Raw genomic sequence first — 22,502 nt, 5'->3', positions numbered from 1 at the left:
AGGGGCCTCTGGCACAGTAGGTGTTAAACAAAAGGCTTAACTGCTTTGCTTTAAGGCAACTCGAAAATGGGGTCAAAGTCAAGGGTACAGTGAAATTGGGTTCCCTGAGATTTTGGAGTTGTGATTACGCCAAGCTTACTGTTTTCTTGCATGATGCAATCGTCATAAACGGATAGGATTGATGTAAAAAAGTAAGAAGATGGAGATGAAGTTGAATGTCTCAATCATTTCTGTTACTGTCAGCTGCAGTGGTAACGTCTGTCTGATTTGCATCCATTATCTCCATGGGGAAAAAAAGGATCTCTCAAGAAGTTTTTTTTCCACCTTTATGTTTTCTGGAAACCCTCAAAGCAAGCTCTGAGATCTAACCATCTCTTTCGAGTTCAAAGTCTCAGTCTGCCAGTTAATTATGATAATCATAGGTTTGTAAATTGCTTTGCCATTAAGGTACACTACTGTACAATTCATCCATTGTGTATGTAGTTGTGGCGACTTCAGGAATCCCATAATCACCTTCTTGGAAGCTGGTGGAGGCAAGCCAGTGCTTAGTCAAACCACTAAATTAACATGATTTGAATGAACGTTTTCTTTGCAATTGTGACAAACTCATTCTCTATTCTCAGAACAATCAGGGAGTAAAACTATACAGGCCAAAATCCATTTACAAAGTCATACTGCTTAGTTTTGTGAGGGACCACTCTGGTCTGGTTACAGTGTGGATTCAGTATTGGCCGGTTAGATAATGCCCTCAAATATGTGCTGAACTGTGATGTTTTTTTCTTTCTTCTCGATTTTCCCTTCAGCAGGATCTGAATGGAAGCGTGTGATGACCCATGCGCGTCAGAGGGCACCTCTGTGGCGACACTGGAGTGAACACTGGGACCAGGTGGGCAGCCCCACACATGCTGAAACCATGGGCCGCGTCTGGCCCAAGAGCCCGAGGCAAGAGCAGCGGACCCCGACCAAGACCAAGGCCAAGGCCAAGCTCCGACAGAGTCGGGCCAAAGAGCGAGAGAGGGAGGCGAAGGATCTGAGCGGGGAGCTGGACAGGAAGATGTACCCTCTGCGGGGCCGACTGGGCCTGGGCGACCTTGGCACGCGCAACTGCAGCGTGGTGCTCACCCGGCTGGAGGAGAGCGAGGGCCAGACGGCCGCCGGGGGCAAGCACCGGAGGGGCCAGGGCAACAAGCCAAGGAGCGGTGGCTGCGAGCGGTCAGGAGGGAGGACCAAGCCCTGCAAGTGCCGAAAGAAAGGCTGCAAAGCCTGCTGCTGGCCACGGGCACCGACAATGCTGCCGCTGCCGCCACAAGCGCCACAACGGCCACCGCAACTACCAAAAAACAAATCAGAATTACCTGCTCCCAAATCAGAATTACCTGCTCCCGAATCGGAATTCCCTGCCTTATGCTTCCCCCCGGAGCCCATCCAGGAGCCCCGCAAGCGCAGGCTGGCCTCGCTCAACGCTGAGGCGGTCAACAGCCTGCTTTTGGACAGAGACGACCCCCAGCAGGCGTCCAGACTTGCAAAGAAGCAGCAACAGCAACTACAACAACTGCAGCAGCAGCAGCAGCAGCAGCAGCAGCAGCAGCAGCAGTGTTCCTCTTTGAAAGGGGAATGTGCTTATCTGGCTAAAGACCCAGCTAAGGAAGCAGGCAGCTCCAAAAGGGCAGCTCATGGCAGAAAGAGGACGCCAGACTCCGAGGGGTGTCCGGGTCCCAAAAAACACAAAAAGGCCAAGCTGGACACGGAGGAAGTGGACCAGCTGAGTTTGGACAGCCCCACGCCGCGGCGCCTGGCAGGCCTGAACGCGGCCGCTCTCCTTAGGCTCACTAGCACATCCGCCGGAGTCAAGCGGCGCGGCAAAACAGACAGCAAGCTGGGGGGTGGAACCGTGCGAGGTAAACAACAACAACAACAACAACAACAACAGCAACAACAGCAGCAGCAGCAGCAGCAGCAACACCACCATCACCATCACCATCACGTATCCAAATCGCAAAAGCATCGGCTCAAGTTGCACCAACACCCTCCTATCCAGCAACAGCAGCAGCAGGTGCTTCAGAGGTGTTGCAGCCTCTGCAAGAAGGAGGCCTACCAGCAGGAGGCGCTGTGGGAAGGCAAGGCAGGGGGCCACGGCTACATCCGGCCGGGCTTCCAGTGCCGCTCCATGCTGAGCTACCCGCTGAAGCAGGTGAAGGAGGAGCAGACGGAGACGGAGATCAACCCTCCTTACTACTGCTGCTCCCCAGAGCGCTCGGTGGAGTACTGCCACCGGCTGGCACTCTTCCTGGACCAGAAGCCGTACACGGAGGCGGACGAGCATTCCCTGCCCCCCGTCAAGGGCTTCCTCGCGCACCCGGCGACACTGGCCATCAACGCCCACCCGTACCCGTGCTACTCGGGCTACTACGTCCACATCGCCCACCACGGGGCGTCCTCGCCCCCCATCAGCGCCGCGCCGGTCCCCTACCCGCCCTCCTCCGTGGCCCCCATCACGCTGTGCAACAGCACGGGCCAGAGACCCAAGCTGCTGCCCCCGTCCTCCGTGTCCCACTCGCCGCCGGGCATCCCGCACCCGGCCTACTGCAGCTCGGTGGGGGCCTGCTACGGGGGCGAGACGTGTCGCATGGGGCCCTACGCCTACCGGACTTCGCAGCACCTCCAGGCGCGCGGATGCTCCTACAGCTCCGACTGCTCGAGCTGCAACCGCAAGATCAAGATGGGTAAGGGCACCAGGCAAATTGGATTTGAAAAAGTAGCTCTGGCCAGATAGCATGTTCAGCTTCCTGTTTTATTAAGTTAGATCCCAGTGGAGAGGACTGCTTGAGGAAGGGAAGGGAAGCTCTCTCAATACTGTAGCTTGATGAAGCCAAAATAAATAAATAACTGCACCTAGCTGTTAATATGCACAGTCTGCTGGCAAAAACACAAGCTGCATAACAAGCATAAAAGACCTCATGCAATAATTGCCCTGATAGTAAAGGGGGCATTTATCACCACTATTAGCGAGGCAGGTCTACTATGCTGTGCTATTTACAATCAACCTGCAAGTCATTTGATCAGCTGGATATCGGGTATTCATGTGTGTGTGTGTGTGTGTGTGTGTGTGTGTGTGTGTGTGTTGTGTCTTTTTTTCAGAGCTGTGAGTCTGAATACAAAAGTGTGTGTGTATATATATGTGTGTGTGCTGCTGAAGCTGATGCATTCATTCCACTGTCCCACATGTCTATGACTCAACAGCCTAGCCTTGTCAGCATTAGCAGGCGGTGTTGTGTGCCTTCGCTCGCAGAGCTAGCTAATGGCAAGGCTTCTCCTGGGCAGCATTCCACCCACAGATTGATTGGCGAGTGGATATCGAGATTCTGGTTCTGGAATTTATTAACTGTAATTCCCGTAGTTCCTGTGCAGGAGCTTCTTTTCCATCATCCTTTCTTCGTACTCTTCTTTTTCATCGTCCATCCTTCTCCCTCATCTGTTTCTTCCATGTTTTCTCCATCTTCGGCTCTTCTGTTCTTCCTGCCCCCCTTCATCCTCTTCTTTCACAACTCACCACTCATCCTCTGTTCTTTGTGCCTGCATCCAGTATTTCTTAGCCCTCAGCCATGCGTTTTTTTTTTCTCGGGCGGAGTTATTGATGGATGCCTTGAAGCCCTGTACTCATGGGTGGTTTTCCTGTGTGACTAACAGCCACAGGTGGGGTTGGTGGTTGTGGTTGTTGTAGTTGGCACGGGCTTCCCCTCGCCTGTGGAGCGTCTGCTCTGAAGGGGCAGCAGCTGTGGCCTCTTAAAGACCTCCATTTTATTCTGTGCTCGGAGGGGCGCGCCAGCCCACCCTTGGCTGCGGCCCCGGATCCAGGCACCAGGCCTCTAACGCCCCGCATCATGCCCTTGTTATTAGCGAGGAATCCCAGGATCTCGCCGGGTCATCCGTCTCAGCAGCAAAACCGCAATAGCAACACTCCCCCCCCCCCACACCTCCGTAACACACAGCAGTTGGCTGCCAGAGCTAAACAATGAGGGTTTTTTCCCCCTAAACTTGTTTTATTTTGCTTGTTTTTTATTCTTCCCCCAGTGCAGACTCTGTATTCCTGACACAAGCGACCCCCTGATTCCTACAGTTACTGCTGAACAGGGTCTCCACTGTTTTCCAAGGGAAGCCGATCTGGGCCTCATTTGTCACCAGGCTTTTATTTGTGTGGGACGGCAATCACCCAGGACCTCATAAATGGGTGTGATTACTGGGCAGGCTAGCGTGGTGTTACAGCTGTCTGACACACAGATTAGAGGCCAGTGCCGGACGTAGTGGAAATTGGTGTTTAGCGGAGTGCCATGGCCTCTATCAAAACCGTTGGTGACTCTGTCACTGGGGTTAATAAATAGTGCTTTACCTTCCAGCTCCTGAGAGAGTCATCATTGTGGGTACATGTGTTTGTATGTGTGCCTATGTGCGTGTGTTTGTGTGTGTGTGTGTGTGTGAGTGTATACATGTAGGTGTGAGTGTATATGTACGGATGTTTTTGTTAATTTTCTTTCTCTCTCTCTCCCTCTCTTTCTCTATTTGTATGTTTGGGGCTTGCACATGTGTATGTGTGTGTATACATTGTTATTCAACCCCACATGAGCCAAAAAGTCACGTCACAACACTGAGGGGGCAGCTTTTTTCAGCGTGACCTGACACAAGCATATCAGTTTCCCATATGTGTTTTCATTTACAGCCCGAACATCATTTTTCAGTATGTGGTCCTCCCTTTTGGCCTAAGTGATGCCCCAGGGAGTTGGAAATAAAAAACTTGTTAAATACAGATACCTTGACCCATGAATTACAGTCCAGTTGTTCTCCCCCACCACGACTGGGGTACGCATTCCTGGCAACCGCATGTCAACAACCCCTGTTCCTGCCGCATGCCTGCTGTCGCCTTCTCTTTTTTGACCTAACATGACCTTTGAACTCCTAGCCTCTGGAACGAGCTGACCTTTAGCACAGCGGGGCACGTGAAATGGGCATATATTTCATATGGGGCGTTAATTTGTTCTTTGATGTGGCTGGCTTTAACGCGGCAAGAGGCATTCACCCATGAGAGCACACAGCCAATCTGTCCATGTATATTTAACAGCCAGCTCTGCGGGTGCTCAGACCTCCATAAATAAATGTCTTTATCATGATATATCCAGAGTTTCTTTTTTTTCTTTGGAGTGCGAGCTTACATTTTGTACAGATGTGCTATCTGTTATGACTGGAGAGAAATGAAATTCAGAGTCTTGCTAACAAGCAGGAAACAGGCTGTTTTAATTGGACAAACAAACGGAACCTTTTTATGTGTATCTGCTTCATCAATGGATCTGGTTCTATGCAATTATCTTCTGCTCTCTGTGTGCTTTAGAAATCCACTTTTGTAGTGCAAGTGTGTGTGTGTGTTTGTTTGTGTTTTTACGTTTGTGTGTATGAGAGATAGACAAAATGTGTGTGTGAGTGTGTGTTTGTGTGTTAGTGTATTTATGTGTGTGAGAGATAGACAGAATGTGTGTGTTTGTGTGTGTGTTTGTGTTTTTATGTTTGTGTGTATAAGAGTTAGACAAAATGTGTGTGTATGTGTGTGTTAGTGTATTTCTGCGTGTGAGAGATGGACAGAATGTGTGTGTGTATGTGTATGTGTGTGTGTGAGAGGGAGTAGGAGAAAGAGAGAATGGTCATGCAGTCATGCGTAATGCTCTTTTTATTCACGCGGTTCCCCCTGTGTCTTGTTTTCCCTACTAGCCCTTTCATGTCACTCATTCAGTCTCTGCACTCCCACCACTGACTTCTCCCCTCTTCCTTCTTCTCTTCCTCCTCCTCCTCCTCCTTCCCGTCTCCCCTCCACAGAGGACTACCCGTACCCTCTGGAGGAGCACAGCCCGTCCATCCCCGTCTCGCCCCCGCTGCCCCTCTCCGTCTGCCCCATGCCCAGCGTGCCGTCGCCCTCCCCGCAGTCGGTCCCTCACCTCCAGACGCCCCTCTCCGACTCGGCCGGTCCCCCCCAGGGTCAGCTGCGGGTGGCGCGGGAGTGCCCCCAGAGCGCCAAGCCCCCGAGCGGCTCGCGGTCAGGCTCCGGCGTGCGCAACAGCGCCCCCTCCCTAGGGGTCTGCCCGCACAGGAAGGACAAGCAGCTGGGGCCGAGCAGTGCCAGCGGGACTGGCGGCAAGCAGCAGAAGATCTCGCGTCGCCGGGCAACCAACGGATGGCTTCCTGTCGGCGTGGCGACTGAAAAGGAGGTGTTTGTCGTGGTACGTTGAGCTCCATTGATGGCAGGCTTGGGGACGTTCCCAGAAACTCGAGGGGATTTTTTTTCTTCTGTTTTTGTTTTAACGAGGGGGCCTTTGTGTTGTCAAGTGGAAGTCTGTGGGGTTAGGTTGACTTTCTAAAGCTGTAGCGTTTTAGCCATTGTGTTTTGCTTGACATTTAAGTTGTCAGGGCAGGGGGGTTTCTAAAACAGTCTTGTCTGTCTAAGACTGAGTTGAGTTTGTGTATGCCGTATGTAAGCAATTATTTCGGTCCACCTACTTAATGGAAATCAGGAAAGTAAACAGTTGCTACAACAACCAAAATAAACATGCTTAGTATGTGTAGTTTTTTCTCAATTAGCAGGGTGTGGATTTGCTTCTGCTTCAGTCACAGAAATATAAAAAACACTCCACTTGGAATCCTGTGTAAATGGGCATTAGGTTAATGCAGGGATAATTTGTGTTTGCACCCGAGCATGACTGCTTTTAAATATGCTTCAGCACTAATTTGTTTGTATGTGTGTGCGTGTGTCTGTGTGATTTTGTGTGCGCTTTGTTTGTGTGAATGTGTGTGTATGTATGTATGTGTGTGTGTACGTGTATGTGTGTGTTAATTTTCTGTATGTGTATGTGCATAATTGTGTGTGTGTATGTGTGTCTGGGTGTATGACAACTGTGCGTGTGTCTGTGTGTGTGTAATTGTGTGTGTGTCCTCTCAGGGTGAGGAGACCATGGTCCTGCGTAGGTGTTACGACGCCGTGCAGAGGGCTGGTGAGGTGATCCGTGTCAGGGACACGGTGCTGCTCCGCTCGGGCCCCAGGAAGAAGTCCCTGCCCTACGTGGCCAAAGTCTCTGCCTTTTGGGAGGACCCCGAATCTGGTTAGTATTAACCGTGACAGGTTGTAGTATTTAGTCTTTAAGACTGCTCTGGTGTATTATTGAAATAGTGATTATCTTTTGATGTTTGCTGGAGTCTTTTGGGAATTGGACCCCTGTGTGAACTCTTTCTTTGTTTTCAGTAGTAGGCCTAGTAATGGTGTGTGCAGCATGCTGGCTGTGTAAATTGTATTGATGCCTAAAATTATAAAAGAATCTTTATTTAAAAATACGTGTGTGTGTCTGTCTGTCTGTCTGTTTGTGTGCGTGTGCGTGTTTGTTCTCCCTCCACAGGAGAGATGATGATGAGCCTGTTTTGGTACTATCGCCCAGAGCACACTCAGGGGGGCCGCAATCCCAGCATGCACTGTGAGGTGAGTGCTGGAAGCGTCCGCTCACGCTCACTCGCACCACGCACACCATGATGCAGAGGTGCTGGCAGGGTCTCCATGGGAACACAGTGTAAACAACCGGCTTCCTCTAATTCGGAGGTGCAGGAAGAAATAGCCCAGCACAGGCTTCCGTGAGGTCAATGAGCCCGCAGGAACAAATGCGCTATTCAGAGACGCGGCAGAGAGGGTGGGGTGGGGGGGGTTGCAAACAGCTGCAACACAATTGGCTCAGCCTGTGCCGACCTTGTGTTTTTCCACCGAAAGCTATTAAGGACTAAGGGACCTCCTTTAGACCTGGCAGTTACACAAGGGGTAAATTGGCTAGTGGCATTTTATCTCTGATTGACCAGAGTCTGTTCCACCAACGCTTCTTCACCGACATCTCTGTGGCTGTGTAGATAATGTCCTTTAAGCGTCTCAGCTCGCATAATGGCACTGGGGGTGTCGACGCAGGTTCACATACACACTATAAAATATGCCGCTGCAAATGACATGGCCAAGGAATGAACTCTGGAATTCCACATCTGCTAAGCATGAGCAGAGTATAGTGTAATGTAATGGTTGGCTGCTCCCTGTTCTCAATGGATGTAATGTCTTGTGTGTATAATTGTGCAATTAATATTAGGCAACTCTGTGCACGTATATGTGTTCAGTGTTCTTTAAGTGTAAGTGTTAAAGAATGTTGGGTTCTAATGGCCCTGTTCCCTCTTACTCACAGATGTTAATAATATGTGCTTAGGGGTACTACTTACTTCTAACGGATTATAAAAGCTCTCTAGCTGGAATTAATGAAGTCATGTTAAGTAATTACTGGGGAAAGTAATTAATCTGTGATTTTTAAATGATTAATCTGCTTGAAGCTTTTCTCGTTCTTTTAATGATTTTTCCTTTTTCCTATTTTTATTTCTCATTCCATCTCTACTCCTCCTTTGGCTCTTTATATATATATATATATATATATATATATATATATATATATATATATATATATATATATATATATATATATATATATAATCTTTCTCTCCACCTTTTTCCATTTTTCTCTCTCTCTCCCTCTTTTTCTCTCTCTCTCTCTCTCTCTCTCTCTCTTTCATCAGAATGAGATTTTTGCGTCCCGCCATCAGGATGAAAACAGCGTGGCCTGCATTGAAGACAAGTGCTACGTGTTGACTTTAGCTCAGTACTGTAGGTAAGTGGCTCCCCCTCTCCCACTCTTTCTGCGTAGATCAGCATCGTAAACCCCAGGATGAAAGCACTCTTCAAGTCAATTGTGATCTCAGTGTGGGGGTGTTTAGTGTGTGACATTTAAAAACTCAATTTGCATAGCCTCACAATATCACTGTCACAGTTGCTGTGCCATTTCCGAGACTTCTCTCAGACAGATCGCAGACTGATAACGTCCTGCCTCCCCCATCTTTTCTTACCACCAACAAAGGGCTTTCGACTGACAAACCCTCTGTGGCAGTTATTGTCTGACTGTTTGTTTGTGTGTTGTTTTTATTTTTTTTTTTTAAATTATTTTCCTCATAGATTTTGTGCCTTGGTGAAGCGTCACGCCGACGGTCTCCCCAAAAGTTCCCCCGTAGTGCCGCCTTCCCAGGGGTACTCCGTGCCCTCGCACCGCCGCGTACCCGCCAACGTGGACCCCGAGCTGGTCTTCGTCTGCCGCCACGTCTACGACTTCCGCTACGGACGGCTCCTGAAGAACCTGCAGTAGCGCTGGAGAGAGGGGGATGGGTGGGCGGGGGTGAGGAGAGCTTTGAAAGAGAGAGAGAGAGTAAGAAAAAGAGAGAGAGAGAACGTACAAGAAAGAGAGTGATGAAGATGGACAGAATGCAAGAGGTATTCAACAATGAATAGTTGTAGTCTGCTCACAAGTGAGTGAGTGAAAGAGTGAGAGAAAGAGTGAGAGAGAGAAAGTGATGGGTTAAAGTGGAATCCAGGGAACAGAGTTTTGGTTTGATGGCTCTTTCACTTAACTGGGCAGATTTGTATCCCCATCGTTGGACTTCTGGATTTTTTTACAATGAGAGTCACACATTATGAATTTAGATTAAATATGAGGCACAAATACTTTTACATGCAAAATGCCATAATATTATAATAGTTGGAGAGTCAACCTACTTGTTGATATATTTATTTGGTTTGTGGATAGTAATTATTTTTAAGCCAGCCCGAGCACTTGTCAGAAGTGAAGGTACAATTATAATTGACTACAGGTCTTGACATTCTTTCTCCTTGTGTAAATTGTCCCATACTGGATCTAGTACATTGAGATCTATTTATTTATGAGAGGTTAGAAAATGTATTTATTTTTTGAAAAGTAATTTAAGATTATAAAGATTGGTTTCTTGTATTTTGGAAAAGGAAACAAATACAGTAGATCTTCATTCCTTAATTGCTCTTGTTCATGACTGAGAAGGAAGCCCAACATGTTACCCCCCCCCCACATTACATGGGAGTAGTGGTGACCAGAGACTTTTGAACTGGAGGACCAAATATCCCAGGGTTCAGTGGACTGACATTGCAGGAAGCGGTCCGTATGGGGCCCCCTTCCATCCATCCTGTACCCTTCATACCATGTCTGATCGACCAATGAGATGAAGGTGTGGTCTGTTAATGCTCCAATCCTCCATGGCCCTGTGATTTGCCTTATGACTCTATAGGTGAAGCTTTAGGAAGTGTCACACTCAAGCCCCTCTACCTTCAACCCAACCCCCTCCTTCATCTTGTCCTCTGAAACAAGCCAAAGGTAATCATCCAAACACACCCCCCACACACACACATACACACACACAACCCTCTGTCCTGCCTTTTGCCCAGTCCCAGTTGCTCCCAACACCATTAGTTTGCACTAATAGATTAATCTGAGGTGTCCCTAGAGAGGTTTGACTCTGCCCAAGGCTTCACCTGCTACTGATTTTTTTTTTTTTTTTTTTTGGATATTATATATATATATATATATATATATAAAATGCTGAATGAAATACTGTGTATTTATGTATGTGAACATGAGCTGAAGGAGTCAGTATCTTGTTTATAACTGTAACCTGCCTGGGGGGAAGGGAGTATATGGGACAGTCTCGGAGCGTTTTAATGTGTGTGTGTGTGTGTGTGTGTGTTTTCACATGCACTCAGGCATGACACTCCATGGCCTCCATCCCATCGTAAAACTCCCTGCTCCCCCCACACACAAACACACTCACACACACACACATGCGCACACCGAGCATGTACGTTGACCGAGCTGGAACAACCTTAGCCACTGGTGTTGTCATAACGTGGTGATAATCATGTTTGAATGCTCAAGATGTGAAATATCTGTCTTAGATGGTCTGCTGTGCCTTTTTTTATCATTGTTGGTTTGAGACTAAGAGAACCTGACAGTCCTGAGTTCCTGACATTTCCTTCTTCCTCGCGTATCTAACACAAATTCCAGCTGTCTCGCCTTTGACTCAGCCTGTCTTTGAAAAAACAGAGACATTCCTTAAAAGTCTGATTCTCTTTGGTTTTCCTGAAGTCCCCCCATCGATTGAGGTGGCTTTCCAGGTGACAAAGGTTTAAACAAGTGGAAGAAAAAGGAAAAAAAGAGATCAGAAGTTGCAATGCAAACCCACAGAATTACAGGGTGTCCTCTAGTTTCTCTGACGTATGAAAACTATGGCCCATTTAGTGTGTCATGGAGTATCAGATTAATGTTAGCATTTACAGACAATTCTGTCATAACTATATTGGTGTTAACTCAATAACTAATGTGTTTTGATTCTTTGCATTAAACATGTTTTAATTGGCAGCGCCCATGTATACTACAAATATGTCGTGCGGTTTATTTAGCCATTGAGTATAGAGAGATTTAATTGCATAAACGATGGAACTTTTTAGTAATAAGTCCTAGCAATGGTCAATATGAAGGTATGTTTTAGTACAGTTCAGTTTGTTTGGCTGATTTGAGAAGTCCCTGCCAATCATATCATTATCATGCTGAACTCCAGTGTTGTTGACCAAAAATGTGCTGCATCAGCAGAATTGTTTTTGTCTTAACAAAAAAAAAAAAAACGCTTTCCTTGTAATTCTTGTATCTCACTTTTTACAGAAATGGTGGCTTGTTTTAGCATCATACCTTACCCCTGCATTCCTCAAAACATTTTAGCAAACTGAGCCTGTGTCATGTATCAATACTTAAGACAACATGCCAGGTTAAGAGTGCTTCTCGGGAAGACTGACGGAAAACTACTGTGTCCTTGTGGTTAAGTCCGTCAAAGATCAGTATTGACAGGATTAGTTTTGTCTAAAAAAGGTTTTGGGTGTTTCTTTTTTTTTCTAAATGCCTTTGACATTGTCTGTCATCACTTGGAAATGGAATTACCAGACAAGAAATCCATACCAAAAAAATAAGGGGCAGAAAGGATTTAAAGTCACTCCTGGGTATATTAAAACCTCCGAATTCCAACATCTTTGCTCCTCTGACAGTGATGATGAAGATGATGATGATGTGTATACATATATATATTTCAACTCTAAGCATGGACGCCCGGGCATTCTTGGACTAGATCTAGCACAGTGCATTTGTATTATTTAAGATAGATCTGTATATTATCAGAGACAAATATTTAAATGGAATAAATAATATATGAGTTTGACATTGTCAAGTGTCTGTGTTATTCCTTTTGGAAAGAATATTAGTTTTTTCTTGCTGTCTATTGCGTTCAGCATGTTTTGTACATGACATTCAAACGGAAACCAGTCATTTTTGAAGACAACATCTGATGTTTAATTGTGTTTAAAATGTTTAAATAAAAAATTAAAAAAAATGTTAAAATATTTCATTTTAAACAAAAGTAGGCATTCATTAAAATGTCATCTCTTTATCTGCACTGACATGGCATATGCCTTAACTGTCAAACCATAAACATATTTTTTTTCTTTTTTCTCATAAATATTCACATCCATCTAACTTAACAACATGGCGAGTTACATATTTTAATACAGTGTCCACCGCTAAGTTGACAGCACTTCCTGCCTACTCTGCTGAATCCACTCCAGGGTAAACACTTTAATGTGTAGTTCAAACAGTCGGACGTGTGTGCAAACAGCGTAACTGCTCTGGCAGTGTGCATGTCTGCCTCACTGTCATTGAGCTAAACAGTCACTGTAAAAACGTATGTGCCTTGTGAGGGGCTGCACCACGGCCTAATCGCCACACGGTGTCACGGTGAATCTGCCACTCGGAGGGAAAAGGGAGCAGAAAGCGGAGGGCGCTCAGCGTATTTCTGAAAGCTGGGAACCTTTTTAAACTTTTTACTGGTGCTTCGGCAGTGCTACATTCAGCATTAAAGATAATCAGGTGATGACAAAGATATGGATCCATTTATTATCATTTTATAATAATTCAAACATTAATAGAGCTTCAGATATTCTGCAAGGGTTTCTGCATACAAAACATTACTACTTTGTCGTTGTCTAGAGGTGTTGTTTAGGCACCACCATGTCTTCACCTTGTCCTTTTTAAAATTTATTACGTTATTGTTTAAAATACATTCTTTACAGCGATGCAATTGCCTTTGAGGCATCCATTAATCTGATGTCATTTACCAGCAACAGAGTGAAAAACATACAAATGCAAAAACACACTGCCTAAGTGCACCTGGAAAAGAAAGCCATAAATCAAGTATTGAATTTTTCATGTTTTGAATGGATTAAACCGTGGAATTTATGTCTTGTAAGACGGGTCAGCTTTTAAGAAGCCAGATGGATAGCTCAGCCAAAATCATATTAAAACTGATTTCCTTCTTTCTATCCATACAGTGAGTTGTCCAATCCATAACTTGGGTCCTGAAGTGTGGCCCAATGCTGATGTGTGTCTGAAATGATCATTCCATTCTTCGTGCAGGTTGCCCCTGTTTCATGTTAAACACTGGATATGAAGAGGAAAACATACTGTAAGATAAACGGGGGGACTGGAACACAAATATAGACCCTTTCAACAATAAAAACAAAAACAATGCTTGAACGTTCTATTTGGGCCCCAATCTACTTCCTCTGCATTAAGATAACATATGGAATGTTAAAAAGGAAGTCTTGTGGGGCCAACTATGATGCTGATAATGGAACGCTCTTGAAAGGGTCTATATCTATGGATACTGCTCTATAATTCAAATTTATACAAGAATTCTGTTAAATTACCTGATTCATCTGATGACATCTAAATGCCTGTAATAGTTTAAGCAAATGTCACATGACATACATGAAATATGAAACATACAGACACATTCACTCACTTTAGTTATTAAAATATGACTCTCAGTTTTCTTAATACCGTTTCATATACAGCTATATAAGTGTGTTGTTGCCATTGAGTAGTGTATCACTCGTATGCAAAGTTCATTCGCGAATGTATTTGTGTTTGTCAGGGGCGTCACTAGAACCTCTACTGTTGCTACAAATGCAGCTCTTAATAGGACCACATCCTTTTTTCATGCAAATGAGTTGGCAGATTACATACACACTTGAGTTTCAATCAGAAGAACTGATGCATTGAATACAACAAAAGAAGTCCTTCAAAGTCGAGTTTCTCACAAAGTAAGAGAAACATGCGTCACCCACAAACAGACTCACTCAGTTTTAAAAGTAGGTAGTGGTTGTTGTGGTGTGGATGATACAGTGACACTCTATTCAAGCCTTCAGTTGTAAGCATGGCATAACCGTGTTATAAGCATGTTATGAACACATGCTATAGACAGAGCCTGTCTTCCTCATCACACAATTATTTGACAGGATCATATTTTCTTATCAGAAATGTTTGTTGCTGTGATTGCTCTCAGGCAGTTACTGGTAATGTCAATGTGTTAGGCTATAATATGGACTGTCTACACTGACTGCAATGACATATCAAGTGTTACTATATCCAATTTGTGTATTACTTCAGTGACTTTTGATTATGTTTTAAATCTGCCCCCTACTGTTCCATATTACCATTCATAGAAATGTTTACCAAGAATTAGTTGTCAGTTGAAAGTTAGACTTCATTAATATAGTCACATAAAAGTTAGACGTTATAAATGTAGTCATGTATACACACCAACAAACAATAGCCTTGTTTTCGGCTAGATATAATCCGTGTTACACAAAATGTTCAATTCACCAGATGGGTTTTGTTCAATATTACCATTGCAAAGTGTGCTCTCATTAGATAGATGTCCAATATTTATCAGTGGTTATGGATGTATTTTAAAAGGCACACTAACATCTTCAAAATATCTAGTAGTAGGCCTATTATCAGGTGAACTGCCTCATTTATGCATGGTCCCATCTCCCTCTGACAATCATGGCAAGAATTGCTTTTCAATTTCTTTCACCGGCATCAACAACATAGTGGGTCAAAATATGTAATTATTTCTAGGAAACCATGAGGCCATAGAGGCTCACTGGGGTTTAGCAGTAAAAGGACACAATGTGAATCCTGTGAAAGTCTCATTGCTTCCACCCCAGTCAGGCTGGCATGACCAACTCCCTCTCCCCTACAATATAAAACAGATCGCTGATGTTTTTTCATTAGAACCCTTCACTAAAGATGATGCATGAAGCCCTCTTACAGAGGGAGAGAAGGAGGGAATAAGAGAGAGAGAGAGAGAAATGAGAAAGAAAGAGAAGAGAGTTAGATGAGAGAGCAGGCCATGTAAAGGTAATCAGGGCCTTAATGAATATGCATGCTACTCATTTATAGCCACAATTAGCTAACAGGCTTTAAATGTCACAGCAACAGTAGCTTGCCTAACTGTCTGCATGAATTTGATAAGGGATTACCAGTTTAACCGAAAATAGTTTTTCCGGATATAACCATGTAAAGCCTGAAGACCAGGAAAGCATTCATATATTGTTCTGATGTGCATGGTGTTGTGTATGCATGGCATCCAGCCATTATAGTGCATTATAAGTGTTGGGACATAAAAAATGCAGATTACAGATGGTTTCTCCCATGGAGTGTGTGAACGGCAAAACTGAAATTACTGGCACATTTGTGTATCATTTCTTGTGTAAAACAATCTCTGTATATTATCATAATACAAGGCATAGTATATGCGTGGAACATATGAGGAGGAATTAGGAACTTGTTTCATCTAAAAAATGAATGTGTTTAAGCAAGATTTTTATCATACCTTGTAACCACAAACTCTGTTCAGAAAACTGTTTCATTGGACCTAGACATTTGTTGAATACTTATGCATTTCTTCAGTGGCTTTTGGAAGCACTAGCACTGCAGACACCTTCATCTACAGGGCCTATGCAGTACCTAGATTTAGCTTTTTCCCATTTCACTTTGGCTGAATGACGTGCTGCAGAGCCATAATGAGATGCAGCAGGCTCAGAATTCTCACCGTGTTTATGCCCTCCTGCTCTATCTTCATCCTTAGCAGTGTGCACCTGTTGTGCAATTTCCTGTTAACAGTGAGATCTGATCTGGAATCTACCTTTCCGTGTGCTTTTTACTTGAACGCACACACACTCTCTCTCTCTCTCTCTGAGTGGGTTTCGGCTCTGTGCAAAAATATGTCTTGCTGTTAGATAGCATGTTAAAAAAGTACCTTGAGAGGTGAGAAACTGACGTTTCTGTTTTCTGCAGTGTGGATGTCAACAGTTTGTCTGTTCCGTAATAACATGCTCAGGGCGAAGAAACAAACAAGATATTGAGGCTCCCTTAAAGAAAATCCACACATCTACTACTACTACTACTCCTGTATCAAAGTGTAATTTCAGCAGACAATTGTCTCCCAATCGGTCCTCTTGACATAGAAAGCACAGATGTTTTTTGGAAGACTCTTGTGGCTATATTCACTCACTGCATCTATCATTGGTCTCTCAAACACAAAGAGGTTTCTGTCCATATTGGCTGATCTCTCTTTCTGTGTATTTGTGCTGTGTATGTTTTAGTGTGTGCTTGTTTATCCAAGTGAAGACAGCAATATTTCATGAACAAACTATCCCTAGACACCTTTAATTTCTAACAAGGGTCCATGTGACCATATGGTTTTTTTTTTTCAAAAGCGAATATCTATTAATCATTTGACCTGATTGTCGGTAATTAACCGCATCAATGAAGAACACAGCCCAAGAGTGTCATCTGAACGGGACGTTGATTAATCCGCCAACCGCGCCAGATAATGGCGGCGTTTCCTCTGGATATTTTTCATTCCTTAATGACATCTCGGGGAGAGTTAGTCATGCTCACTGTTCCTACCTCACTGTGTTTCATCACTCTGCCATCGTAATTCCCTCTCTTGAGTGCTTGGATGACCTGTTCGTCTGAGTGGTGAAATCCTCAAATCTGTGCTGCTTCAATTGTGGTCTTACACCTTGCAACTTGAATGTCCAGGGTAAAATTGTGCCTTCCAAATCAAACATGGACCATAAGCAGTTATATTGGTGAAACATGGCCTCTTTGATTTCGAGTTCTGCTTATTGTGAACAAACCTTTTAATGAAATAATTAAAAAAATATTTGTAGTGGCAAAGTAGTGTAATTTCTTTATCTTGTAGAACATTGAAATATATTCAACAATCCCATTATTTGCAAAAGTAGATTGAGGTTTCTTCCATCAGGTATTTTTCATCAGAGGAATTCTCATACTATTATTCTCAGTGTAACATTCTGAAATACACACATTTTTATATTGTCATTGGAATGAGATTGAGCCTGAAGCCAAGTAAATCTCCAGGAGGCTAGCTCCTGCAAATTGAATCCCCTACACCTTTGACCTCCTCAAAGAAAGATGCAGAAATTAGGTGTGTGTGGTGTGTGTGTGTGTGTGCGTGTGTGTGTATTCAAATGAACATGGGTTAGGTTGAGATTTCTCACCCGAGCCCTTCACCAAGTGAATCATTTTGCCCCTCTTCTCCACCCTCTTCTAACCCCCATCCCATCCACACCCAGCACCTGACCTTAACCAGACTCCTCCAGCACAGAAAGCGTCCGAGGTGTCAGGCTGTGGCATTGGATGCCCCCACGCCGCTGGGCCGCCACCTGATGTGATTATCGAGTCCAGCAGCCCTGACAGCTCCAGCCTAATTGGCACGCAGCAGCGCTGCACCGGCAGGGGCCTCGGGAGTCTGGCGAGCCGGGACAGACGAGACAGGTTGACAAATACGGCATGACGTCACTAACGAGGACGACCTCTCGCTGCGGGTTTTTCACGGCGACAATTGTATCGATCAGTCCCATTTACATGCAGTGAAATGAGCAAAGGCGTGAGCCTTATCGCAGAAAACACACTAGGTCTTAATGGGGGACAGGGGAAATTAATGAAATTAAGACTCACAATAAGGTGCCGGGGAAAACTGGGTTAATGGCACTGGTCATAATGGCAGCAATTTTCAACCAGAACAGAATGAAAAGAGGAAGTGTGTTTTGTGCCATCATTCAAATGTGTCAGAGAGGCTCCACTAGAACATTAGTTGAGGAAGTCATTGATTGCCGTGGTTACCTATGTATTGTTGGTAGTAAAAACATCACCATCAAATCATACATGTAGAGAACAGCCAAATAGCCAGACGTAATTTCCGCTATTGTTTGGGTAATAGATAGTGTTTTTAACCTCTCATCTGTAAAAGTTCCTGCATGAAAAAAACATGGAGCTGGTGCAGAGGAAAATCACAGACCAAGTCTGGAGAGACATCACATCACAGCAGGCCCCTTAAACAGCTGAGTGGGAACGCCAACAATTCATCATTATTAGTGGATGTTGCCTGTGTTAGAAATAAACAGCCGTGTTGAGAACATTCTAGAATTAATTGGTCCCCCTTAGAGAGGAGGATTAGTAAGCAAATCCAGACAGCAAATGTTAACAAATGGCATCAGTAATCTCCTCATGTTCTTGTCTCTTCAAATCTGTGAAAGTAAGAAGTGGTAGTGTTTTGAAAATGATAAATAAAAGGTGTTTCAAGACACAGCTATCAAGATTTTCATGCTCAGCTATTATGCTTGGCTATTATCCAATTTTCTCTGCAATAATCTTGTTGGCTTGTTTGCAGACTGTGTTTGAGCATCAAATGGTGTTATTTTGTCAAATCAAATGAGCTCTTATTCATCTTGCTGCCTAAGCATGCCTCTTTCCTCCTCTCGTACATACTCACTTTCCTACATCTCATCTCATCCTGTGGTTTTCAAAATAAGGGCAGAGGTCCCTGTAACAATAGGATTGTTTTTTTAAAGCGATGGTTCGGAGTAATTTCACCCTAGGGTCCTTTGCACCATGACCCCGAGCCAAACACCCTCCCAGAACCTGTTTTCCCTTGGTCGAACCCTGGTCAAGTAGCGCTGTCAGAAACGAATGACTTTCTGCAGGCGTAATGGAACCAACTTTTATCTCGTAAATTACCCCACTAATAATGCCCTGAATGGTACGAAACTTCTACAGTATGTTCTTTACTCATAAAACGAGGCATTGGAAAGTTTGTAGGTACACCAGGAGTTTATTTAAATAACACTTGCCTGATGGATTCTACTCTCTGCTACTATACCGCTGCGTCAACGTTACTTTTGTGATTTGGGAAAAGCCCATAAAAGTCCTGGCAGGCAAGCAAGCTAATCTAATAGGGACTCTACTTTCCAGTTAATTCAGTGTGTTCCCAAATGCTTCAAGAAATGTCATGTCTTAACCCATAACACGCAATAGTTTGGAACATGTTAGGCTACATGTCGGTGTTGAAGTGTTTAGATTCCCAGTGCTAGCCTAGTAGGCATTTTAACAGCAACTATGGCTATGCGCTAACACCAGTCAGCTGAGTTTAATGTGGTGGTGCACCCCTCTGGTTTATACAGTGTTTATGTTAGCTAACTGTATATGGATGTGTTGCTATCAGAGCAAGACGTTAGAGATGGCGCATGACATGCAGCGATGCCTCATATAAAAAATACAAAAAAAACGCTATTTATTAAGCACCGAAATGAGGCACCGAAATCCACGTTGTTATTCGATGCAGTTACTACCGTTTGCGTCAGCACCGATGCCATATTAGAACCGTGTTTCGGTGCCCAACCCTAGTGGAAAGGAAAATCATTTTGCAGCTCAGTGCAGATCGAGACAAGAGAGCATTAGTAAAACTAAGAAAGTGCATGCAGTTACAGAGCAGACTAGTGACAGTAACTCATATGAGGATGTCAACTGAATAAATAGAGAGGATGAAACTGTAAACCAGGTTAAAGACAGCCACAGTCAGGGCCAGCAGCTCTTTGCAGGAATGAAGATTGGGGAAAAGTTAGTTAACTTCCAAACAGACTGTGGGGCCACCTGTAATATCATCCCCATCGACCTACTAAACCCAGATACACAGTTAGAGCACACTGAGAAAGTGCTAGTGATGTATAACAAGACCAAGTTGACTCCTCTGGGTACATGTAAGGTTAAGGTCAGAAACCCCAGAAACAACAAACAGATTAGAGTTTCAAGTGGTTAACCAGAATAGCAGAATCCCTTTACTGGGCAGAAAAGCCAGCGAGGCAATGAAGTTGATAAAAGTACAGTACGAGAACATTTTGGCTATAGACAGCATAGTGAAGAAAGAGCCGAGCCCAGTGACAAAGGGAGAACACGTGACCATGGACAAAATAAAGGAAGAGTTTGAGGATGTGTTCACCGGAGATGGCTGTATGGATATAAAATAGAGATAGATGACAGAGTACCACCAGTGAAACTGCCAAAACACAGAGTGCCTGTAGCTATGATGACACCTCTACAAGAGGAACTCAAAGATCTAGAGAGAAGAGGGGTAATCACACCAGTGGAACGCAGCACTGACTGGATCAGTAGCATGGTCTCAGTGAGAAAACCTAATGGGAAGCTGAGGATCTGTATAGACCCAAAACCTCTGAATCAGGCACTAAAAAGAAGTCACTATCCACTCCCAACTATAGATGACATCCTGCCGGAGATGTCAAAGGCAAAGGTGTTCACAGTCTGCGACGTGAAGCAAGGCTTCTGGCACGTCAAACTAGAGGAAGAGTCGAGCTACCTCACCACATTCGCCACCCCATTTGGTCGCTTCCATTGGCTAAGGATGCCGATGGGAATAAGCCCAGCACTGGAAGTGTTCCAAAGAAAGCTCATGCAGGCCCTGGAGGGTCTCCCAGGAGTCTACATCATAGCAGATGATGTGTTAATCACGGGGGAAGGAGCAACATAAGTGGAGGCAGAAAAGGACCATCACGAGAAAGTCAGAATCTTTCTAAGCAGGTGCAGAGAGCGCAACATCAAGCTGAACGCGGACAAATTCAAGCTCAGACAAAAAGAGGTACCCTACATAGGTTATCTGCTCACGGCCGATGGACTGAGGATTGACCCGGAGAAAGTACGGGCAATCAGAGAGATGCCAAGGCCAACAGACGTGAAAGGGGTGCAGAGACTAGTTGGGATGGTCAACTATCTTTCTAAGTTCTATGACCACCTCTCAGATGACTGTGAGATTCTGAGACAACTCACGTGCAAGGAGAACATGTAGGAATGGACAGACATCCACCCAAGAAGGGGCGTTTCAAAGGCTGAAAGACAAAATCGCTAAAGCACCAGTCCTACACTACTACAACAAGGAAGAGGAGTTGACACTTCAGTGTGATGCATCAGACACAGGACTGGGGGCCGCCCTGACAGAAAGGTAAACCGGTAGCATTTGGCAGTTGGGCACTCACACCAACTGAAAAGGGCTATGCCCAAATAGAGAAAGAATGTTTAGCCATCGTGTTTGGGATGGAAAAGTTCCATCAGTATACTTATGGTAGAGAGGTCACAGTACAAAGTGACCACAAGCCTCTAGAGAATATACACAGCAAGCCCTTACTTAGTGCACCTAAGAGACTGCAGAGAATGCTACTCAGGCTGCAGCAGTATGATATTAGTGTGACCTATGTTCCAGGCAGGGATATGTTACTTGCAGACACGCTGAGTAGAGCATACTTACCAGAGAGCACTAAGGGAGAGAGTGAGACAGATATAGAGACTGTAAACATGGTCAGCTAGCTACCCATTTTAGCAGAGAGGCTGAGTGCCATCAGGGCTGCAACAAAAGATGACACAAAGTTACAGAGTGTGGCAAATAGAATACTGTCAGGGTGGCCCAAGAGAAAAAAGGACTTACCAAGTGACATCAGGCACTACCACACTTTCCAAGATGAACTGAGTTTCTAGGATGGCATAGTGTTCCGAGGGGGCAGAGCCGTGATACCTGACACACTCAGGGTGGACATCACTCACAGATCCACTCCTCTCACCTGGGAATAGAAGGATGTCTGAGGCGAGCGAGGGAGTGTGTATAGACCCTTTCAACAACAAAAACAAAAACAATGCTTGAACGTTCTATTTGGGCCCCAATCTACTTCCTCTGCATTAAGATAACATATGGAATGTTAAAAAGGAAGTCTTGTGGGGCCAACTATGATGCTGATAACTATGATGCTGATAATGGAACCCTCTTGAAAGGGTCCATACTGGCTTGGAATGAATGAGGAGATCAAGACCTTCATCTCCAAATGTGACATATGTAGGTCAGTGGACCCAAAGCAACAAAGAGACACTACACCCACATGACATGGCAAGCAGACCCTGGGCCTAGGTAGGAACTGACCTTTTCTCCTTTCACAATAAAGACTATCTGATCTGAACAGTAGACTATTATTCAAACTTTTGGGAGGTCGATTATCTACCTGACAATAAGAGTAACACAGGGATCAAAAAACTCAAGGCCCACTTTGCCCGACAGGGGATTCCGGACATTGTTATCTCAGATAACGGACCCCAATACGCATCACTAGAGTTTCAGCACTTCAGCCAAAAGTGGGGCTTTGAACACAGGACATCGTCGCCGGGATACCCGCAGAGTAATGGGAAGGCGGAGTCAGCGGTGAAGACAGCCAAGCGCCTAATGCTGAAGGCTGCAGCAGCGAGACAGGATCCGTACTTGGCCATGCTGGATCATCGCAACACACCGAG

General features: G+C 44.8%; 1 protein-coding gene and 1 long non-coding RNA gene across 8 annotated transcripts in view; one reads left to right on the top strand and one right to left on the bottom strand.

Annotated features, from left to right (window-relative positions):
• bahd1 (bromo adjacent homology domain containing 1) overlaps positions 1–10,245 on the top strand; it is a 29,304-nt gene extending 19,059 nt beyond the window's left edge. For 4 of the 7 annotated variants that reach the window (XM_048228198.1, XM_048228206.1, XM_048228202.1 and 1 more), the window contains exons 2-7: positions 807–2,723; positions 5,860–6,260; positions 6,977–7,136; positions 7,428–7,507; positions 8,626–8,717; positions 9,059–10,245. In XM_048228198.1, the coding sequence (XP_048084155.1) occupies positions 827–2,723; positions 5,860–6,260; positions 6,977–7,136; positions 7,428–7,507; positions 8,626–8,717; positions 9,059–9,245 (2,817 nt within the window). In that variant the 5' untranslated portion in view covers positions 807–826 and the 3' untranslated portion in view covers positions 9,246–10,245. Of the gene's footprint in view, positions 1–803; positions 2,724–5,859; positions 6,261–6,976; positions 7,137–7,427; positions 7,508–8,625; positions 8,718–9,058 lie in introns of all 7 variants that reach the window. The other 3 variants (XM_048228201.1, XM_048228204.1, XM_048228203.1) reach the window with 1 other exon arrangement.
• Positions 10,246–13,312: 3,067 nt separating this feature from the next.
• Positions 13,313–21,884, bottom strand: LOC125284479. Its single transcript, XR_007191870.1, has 3 exons — positions 21,652–21,884; positions 13,712–13,738; positions 13,313–13,442 (listed from the first exon to the last, which is right to left on the bottom strand). It is a non-coding gene; the product is annotated as an uncharacterized LOC125284479 (long non-coding RNA).
• Positions 21,885–22,502: the final 618 nt, after the last annotated feature.

This window comes from Alosa alosa, chromosome 19 (assembly GCF_017589495.1).
Source record: "Alosa alosa isolate M-15738 ecotype Scorff River chromosome 19, AALO_Geno_1.1, whole genome shotgun sequence".
Taxonomy (NCBI): Eukaryota; Metazoa; Chordata; class Actinopteri; order Clupeiformes; family Clupeidae; genus Alosa; species Alosa alosa.
The sequence above is the reverse complement of the archived record's forward strand: the minus strand, read 5'-3'. Positions and strand labels throughout refer to the sequence as shown.